The sequence below is a fragment of the Octopus bimaculoides genome, chromosome 5 (genome assembly GCF_001194135.2).
Source record: "Octopus bimaculoides isolate UCB-OBI-ISO-001 chromosome 5, ASM119413v2, whole genome shotgun sequence".
NCBI lineage: Eukaryota > Metazoa > Mollusca > Cephalopoda > Octopoda > Octopodidae > Octopus > Octopus bimaculoides.
This window is the reverse complement of record NC_068985.1, coordinates 98,176,382-98,184,855: the sequence shown is the minus strand read 5'-3', so window position 1 is coordinate 98,184,855 and position 8,474 is coordinate 98,176,382. Positions and strand designations below refer to the sequence as shown.

Genomic DNA, 8,474 nt, shown 5'->3' with positions numbered 1-8,474 from the left:
ATAGATAGATAGATAGACAGATAGATAGATAGATAGATAGATAGATAGATAGATAGATAGATAGAAAGATAGTCACGTCAGAATAATAGTAGACTTACTTGCAAAAAAGGACGTGTGCGTTCAATAATGTAATAATACAAAGAATATATATACATGTATACACACATATATGTACATACTTACATCTACATATATATATATATATATGGGTGTTAGGAAGGGCATCCAGCTGTAGAAACCTCACCAGATCAGATTGGAGCCTGGTGCAGCCGCTGGCTCTCTAGACTTCAGTCAAACAGTCCAATTCATACCAGCATGGAAAACAGACATTAAATGATGACGATGATGATGATTGATATATATATATATATATATATATATATATAATTTAGAGGAGAACCACCAATATACAATTCACACAATGAAGGAGACCAGACACCATCAAGAAAAACACACTCTACAAAATACTAATTTAAAAATCTATAAAATCCAATGGAAAAGTATAAAATACATTAAAATCTATAAAATACTAGGCTAAAAATTTAATTCAACTTCCTACTGTGAATAACAACTGTGATCAGATACGCAACATTCAAATCTGCCAAAATGTCGGTAATAGTGTTTAATGGGAAAGCACTCTTACAAATTTCAATCGCGATTACCTACCTTCGTATAGGAATCTGCGCATGTGTGTGTGCGTCTGCGCGTTTTTTCACCATTTTCTTGCAAATGTTATTTTCTATATAAAATATTCAAAATTTTCAAGCTACGTGAATTGTGTACAAGCTCTTCCAGCCACTTATATTTATGTGCGGTCTCATAGTTGGTGGATAAAATTTAAGCTCGTTTGCTGAATATAATTTTCTTTAGGAAAATTATTCTCCATACATTTTGTTTATTTAGAATATCATTCATTTATGTTGTCCCAGTAATTTTACCCGTATTTAGTCTATTTGTATTTCGTTGTTCAAATTTCACTTGAAGAAGTGAACGGGCCCTCATACGCATGCGTAGTCTGCTTGTAGTTCGTTGATCAAATTTCAGCTTATGATGCAAGTTTAATTTTCTTCAGAAAAACCGCTTGTAATTCAGTTTGTTCCTGTAAGTGGCCGTTCATATATAGATACTGCATTGTGTATGCATGCATTTATGGATGAATGAATAACAGGCCTGTTTTGGTTTCCATCTTGCAAATCTGCTCAGTCTGGTGTTATTGCAGAAAATTGCACGAAGTTCCCCACTGTAGGACTGAACCTCAAAGCATGTGGTTGGGATGTAATCGTTTTAACCACAAAGCCATGCTACCTCCTCCTCTTCATCATCATCATCATTCAACGTTGTTTTTCCATACTGGCATAGGCTGGACAGGTTGAGAGGAACTGGCAAGCCAGGAAGCTGCTCCAGCCCCAATTGTCTATTTTTGCACAGCGTCTAATGGCAGGAACCCTTTCCTAATGCCAATCACTTTACAGAATTAATATTTATTTAATACCTAGGCTGTGTTGTTATTACTTGTTGTATAATTATTTAGACCAGGGTTTCTCAACCAGGATCCTTGTGGACCCTGGTGGTCCATATAAGATTTGGGTAATTTTTTCAGGGGCCATGAAAAATTGCGTTTCAGACCTGTAAAGTTTATGTGCAATAAATTGTTTGTACTTTTACAATTCACAAAATCTTATTTAAACAATTTTTATACAATTCCTTATAATATCTAATTATAGAAATACAAAAGGATTTTAATTATACTGATCCCAGCACTCAACTGCTACTTATTTTATTAACTCCTAAAAGGATGAAAAGCATAGTAGATCTTGGTAAGATTTTAACTCAGCATGTAAAGATATGAAATTAAATATTACATGTGTTGGGCCCCATGGAGGCAAGGTGGCTGAGTTCCTTTTAAACGTTGGGCCTCATGGAGGCAAAGTGGCCGAGTTCCTTTCAAGTGTTGGACCACACAGAGGCAATGACCAAGACCTTTGACATTATGTCGTGCTTGAGTAGACCCATCAACCCGAGCAAAATTGCAGTCGTGACAGACACCAGTGTCACGCAAATGGCACCCATGCTGGTGGCACATAAAAGTACTCATTACACTCTTGGAGTGGTTGGCATTAGGAAGGGCATCTAGCCGTAGAAAACCATGCCAAATCAGACTGGAGCCTGGCGCAGCCTTCCAGTTTGCCAGCCCAGTCAAACCATCCAACCCATGCCAGCATGGACAATGGACATTAAATGATGATGATGAAGACATCTTTTTTATCACTCTGCTGATTATGGCAATCCATTAACCTGTAAAAAGAAAAATATTCTGTACATAATCTGTCTTCTTTATCAGGACTGTATATTTGAAAAGCCAACTGGACTGCTGACCATCAAAAAGCGAAGTCTTCTACAACGGTTCCTTCACCCACTGCTCAAACAACATGTTGGTAAGTAATCATCATCACTATCATTATTATTATTATTATTATCATTAAGGTGGCAACTATTTGTATCCTGGATAAAATACGTCATCCATCTTTACATTCTGACTTCAAATCCCACTGAGATCAAAGCTGCCACTCACCCTTTCAAAGTCATTGAAATAAGTACCAGTTGCATACTGCGATCAATCAAATCGACTAGCCACCCCCACTTCTCCCAAAATTCCAGTCCCTGTGCCTACAGTAGAAAGGGTTCCACCTGACTGGTTAGTCACTCTGGTTACCAATATCTTGGTAATTGATATCTTTGTAATTAATATCTTATCATTTATCTCTGACATGGAAACATGCCGTTCCAAGAGTTTCATTGATTATTGTCTTATTTCCAGTGAAAGCCAGCTTAGACGACATTGTTGGTGTACGTGTTGAAGAAAGAGAAATGAAGTACCTTGGTAAAGGAAACCAGGTGGTGGTTCTTTTGGCAGCTGGTGCTATTATTGGTATCACAGAATCCTTTACAATAGGAGACAGCAGGTTTGTTATTGTATGACCAATTCATTGAACACCTTATTGCTTCTTCCATTATCATCATCACCGTTTAACAACCTCTTTCCATGCTGGCATGGATTGGATGGTTTGAATGAGAACTGACAAGCCGGGAGGCTGCACCAGGCTCCAATCTGATTTGGCTAGGTTTCTACAGCTGGATGCCCTTCCTAATGCCAACCACTCTGAGAGCGTAGTGGGTGCTTTTATGTGCCACCAGCATGTGAGCCAGTCAAGCGGCACTAGCATCAGTTATGCTCGAATGGTGCTTTTTATGTGCCACCGACTTGGGTGCCAGTCAGGCAGCACTGGCATCAGTCTTGCACGAATGGTACTTTTTATGCGTCACTGGCATGGGTGCCAGTCAGTTTATATATTTATTTCTTTGGTAAGTGATAGCAAGTTTTATTCCTATTTAATACATGAATGGTTAGTTATAAAAAGAGATACCAAATGGAAAAAAAAAATGAATTTTGTGTGAAAACGCTACATCCATGCCAATATAGAACAATAGGTGTAAACCAGAAAAATAGCTTCACATTTATCTCAACAAATATTCTACCAATAGATTTTTTGTCTTACATCATCAGAGGATTTCTCTTGATCTTTTTATTGTAAACTAATTATTTTATAAAACCTTCTTCACTTTCTCTTACTAATCACTTTTACATTTTAACAAACTTATGCAAATATATTTCCATGACTTTGTGTACGCTCTATTAGGGTTTTTTTATCAACACACTTTGGAATAATTTAGATACTGGTTGGTGTATATTTTGTTTACCATATTCTAGTTGTAACTGATACACCTAGTTGAGTTGTTTTAATCTAGAACCAGCTAAAAGAAGCTGTTACTACTACTATTGCTGCTGCTTCTACTTTGGTCTGTTGTGTGCTTAAGACTCATAGGCTGGAGTTTAACCTGGTCTCCATGGCATATAAGTGGCTAAGGTTACAAAACTCCCCCTGAATGGGATGCCAGTCCATCACAGGGTTAACTTCCCTATTATTGCCAGAACTCATTTACAGCTGAGTGACCTGGAGCAACATAAAATAAAGAGTTTTGCTCAAAAGCATAATGCACTGCCTGGTCCAGGAATTCAGATCATGATCTTACAATATATATATATATATATATATATATATATATATATATATATATGATGGGCTTCTTTCAGTTTCTCTCTACCAAATTCTCACACTTGGTCAGCCTGAGGCTTTTGTAGAAGACACTTGCCCAAGGTGCCATGCAGTGGGACTGAACTCAGAACCATGTGGTCGGAAAGCAACCACACAGCTACACCAGTGCCTATGCTTACAACTTAGCAGTTCGTCAATAGAGACTCATATAATCAGAACCAGATTTCACCTGGGGTTGATTTGTTCAATTAAAACCCTTCAAGGTGGTACCTCAGCATGGCTGCAGTCCAATGATTGAAGCAAGTAGAGATAGTTGAAAAATAAAAATAAGGAAGATTCCTATATTCCCATATTACAGATTAAGAGTGATTGTATATTCACTGGTGGTAGCAATTGGTAGTTATGGAAACAAAAGTTTTATTTTGTAAGTTGTATTATTTTTTTTTCTTTTTGACAGTGACCACTATGCTATTGCCCACAAAATACAAGATTTCCTTGAAGTAGATATGAATCGTCACCATGACCCAAATGATGGGGACGACTATCTTGGGGACAGTTCATCATCCGAGGATAGTTTCGAACAAATTGGTCCACAATATGTTCTGCCTGAAAGTTCAAATGTTGCAGCAAATACAGAAAATATGTACAAGATGTGACTGAACTGATACAAAAAAATTTGTAATTTTATTTTCACTGAATTGTTGTCTGTACACAAAATCGGGTGTGTGAAGAAAACTCTAGCATCAAGGCTTCTGCCACAACTGCTTCATTTCCGGAACAAAAACAGGGAAATTGCAGAAATATTGTGTTTGCTGATATTTAAAATGCATCACTGAAATAAATGCATCAAATCTTTGTTTTAAACTTTTAAAATACAGCACAACAAAAAACTGAGTGGTTATGAATTCAAACCTAATTATAGCCATTTGTGTTCTGCCCCTGCACAAACCACACTCAACTCTGCTTGCCTCAGTCACTTGGACTGACATTGATTGCCACTCGTGTTTTATATTTAAAAAGCCTGGAGGCTGGAAGGGATAGCCAGCTGTAAAAATTGTTCCTATCCTACTGAAACGTCCAGATTTATCAAAACCATCCTATTCATACAAGCTTGGGAAGATTAAAGTGAAACAACTAATCTGTACATATAACAGTTTTTTTTTATAAATTATATATTTTATTAAATGCATAAAAAACATAAAGATTTTGCTTCGTTATTAAATAGTTAATTATTTAATATAAATAAAACTATCAATAGTACTTAATATTATTTTTGATTTTTTTAAATATACTTAATGTTAATTTAAGATATTGATTTGTATAGTTTAGCTTTAGAATATTAAATCCAGACAGAGTTTAGATAAAAATAATTCATTAAATGTATGGTAATATTTTTTAAAATGCTTAAAGCCCATTGAGATCAACTTTGCCTTTGGTCACCTTGGATTGACAAAATAAAGTGCCAATCCAGTACATAATCAGTTATAAAGTTGGAATATAGAAATTTTTACAGGAACTTTGAGTCAAAATATCAGATGCAACATGAAAAGCAATAAAATGTAACTTCACTGATAATGTAAAGATCTTTGTTCTGTAAAGTAATGAGTAACTTGAATGATGTAAAACCCAGATTCACAGATTATGATCAAAATCCGAGTTTTAATGGAAACATACCAAATTTTAGAATGTTGAGTTTCTACCGCAATGGAAAGATATAATGACATGTTGTATTCATTAAGAAGTTGGGAAATGATTGTTACATTTTTATGCATTCTTGAAAACTGTAAAATCAATATTTTTATTTTGCAAAATGTTAAAAGGTACATATTATTATTATTATTATACTTTCTAATTTGCAATTGACTTAAAGAATATTTTTAAACATTTTCCATATAATAAACTTAACATTCCATTCAGCTATTGTTGTTGTTGTTGTTGTTGTTGTTGTTGTTATTTGAGGGTGTTTAAGGCAGCAAGCTGGCAAAATCATTAGCACACCTTTTGCTGTCCACTCAAAAAATGTTTTAACCCAACAGATTTAACTTATAATCCATCTCTTTACCATTTCAGCTGTGTTTTTTCTAGCACATATTGGTCAATGCCTTTAACATCAAACTACATTCTGAGATCATCAGAATTGCTCTGCCTTTCAGACTACTTAAATAGATCTGGGTCGAAATAGCCAACCATGAATTTTCAGTTCTTTGATCAGCTGAACTACTTATCCATTGGATTTGTATACATGTGGCTGGGTTGTGCCACAGCATGGCCACAATCCAACGACACAAACAAATAAATGATGAAAAAATAAAAGTGATAAGGAAAAGGAACATTAAAAGATAAAAGAAATATAATAGAAAACATAACAAAAATTACTTTTTTCAAAAGTATTTATCTCTGAGTGATCTAAATTTTCCAGGATCAATACAGTTTATAGTACATGATGAATACATAGTTTAGATATAGTCAGAATTGTAACATTTCCAGATAAAATGTCCTTAAAAAATAGCTGACAAATAAACAAATAAATAAAAAGATTTCACATTATAAAAGGAGGAAAAAATCATAATATAATAAAAAATAATAATAATAATAATAATAATAATAATAAAATCTATAAAAAAAAAAAATTATGCTTACATTAGCCACAATGGTTTTTAGGGTAGATATATGGAAAGTTAAACATAGTGTGGCTACCATTGAAGACAAAAAAACAATTCTGAAATGGACTAAATCATTATTTTGAGAGTTTGTGCTAAATAATGTACAGGTAGATACATTGACATACAAGTTGTTACAATCGTCTTATCATATGAACTTGTGCAATGGTTAATGGAGTAAAGAATATTGTTTTAAAATGATAAGTTAATAAGATATAAATTTTATTTGCATGACTTCTGTTGATCTCTGGTTAGTCTTGACAATTATTTGTTTGTGTTACATGTAAATAATAAAAATGTCAACCCATTTCTTCAATCAACTTCAAGTTCTTCGCTTTGATGAAGAATCTGTTGATAACAAACTTCCAAAGCAAAGAACTTGGAGGGAGGAGCAGTTAAAAATATTATTTACATAACACACATACTACAGATACCAATCAAAGAACAATAAAAATCATTGATCTTTTTCTTTTTTTGAAAGGACAGTTGTTAGGTGTTTTTCATCCTAATCTGATCCAGAGTGTATTTAAGAATACAAACTTATGTTCTGAATACTTGTATCAACTCAGAAGAAATCAAATATAGAAAAAAAAAAAAAAAAAAAAAAAAAAAAGAAAATTTAGAATACCTGACATAATATTCTTTGTCTGATAGGAAACAATTGTTTTGTTGTTTTTGTTTTGCTTTTAATTTTTATTTTTTTATGTCCAAACTTTCCTCACGTTCCATTCATCCTATATACCATGATTAATGCTAATTGGATGTATATAATTAGTAGAAGATAAATCTCCCAAAGATAATACTGAGGTTAAAAGATGTCTTCAGAATGTGTGGAGAAGGAACAGTCTGTAGATGCATATGTGTTATTTCCAATGAAAGAATCAATCCATTATTGGTTTAGGAAGTCCTTGTAAAACTTCATTCGGTTGGAATAAGAAACAGCACTAACTTACATACTCTTGTATAATTAATTGTTGCAAGAGGAAGCGAAGAATCAACATGTGTAGTTCTGACATGGAATTTATGGCAATTTACCTTTCTGGGTGGTGATAATGAAGAAAGTTGCTGTGTTATTCTAAAGAATGAAAGGTTTCATTGAAAATTCATAATTAAAATATGAAAATTCAAATTTTATCTACTAATGAAAACAGATTGTCTTTCCATATCGGTCGCTAGTGTCTCTTCAGTGGAATATTATCAACTAAGAATCAAGGTGGAAGGAGAAAATCTCTTAAGTAATAATAAATGCAATATCAGTATTCTCGACAAATGGTTGGAACAGATTAAAAAAATATCTTCAGTTGAATTTTTACTTCACTAGAACACTTTATCTACAGCATATATACATATATAAATATATACATGTGTGTGCGTGTGTATACATATGCAGACATGCACACACACACACACATATATATATGTATGTATGTTTTGTATATACATACACATATGTATCATATATATGTATGTGTGTATATATATATATATTTATATATACACACATATAAGCAAACAGAAGTACATTATGTGTATGTACGTGTGTGTGTGTGTATATATATATATATGTGTGTGTATATATGTGTGTTGTATGTGTGTGTGTGTATATATATATGCACGCACACACATACATAGATACATATGCATATATGTATACATGTTTGTGTGTGTGTATATATATATATATATATATATATATAGA

General features: G+C 33.4%; 1 protein-coding gene across 2 annotated transcripts in view; it reads left to right on the top strand.

Annotated features, from left to right (window-relative positions):
• Nucleotides 1-6,031, top strand: part of LOC106876142 (cytochrome b-245 chaperone 1) — a 14,230-nt gene extending 8,199 nt beyond the window's left edge. For both annotated transcript variants that reach the window (XM_014924564.2, XM_052967870.1), the window contains exons 5-7: nucleotides 2,342-2,435; nucleotides 2,819-2,963; nucleotides 4,573-6,031. In XM_014924564.2, coding sequence (XP_014780050.1) covers nucleotides 2,342-2,435; nucleotides 2,819-2,963; nucleotides 4,573-4,771 — 438 coding nt within the window. In that variant the 3' untranslated portion in view covers nucleotides 4,772-6,031. The remainder of the gene's footprint in view (nucleotides 1-2,341; nucleotides 2,436-2,818; nucleotides 2,964-4,572) is intronic.
• The last annotated feature ends 2,443 nt before the right edge of the window (nucleotides 6,032-8,474 follow it).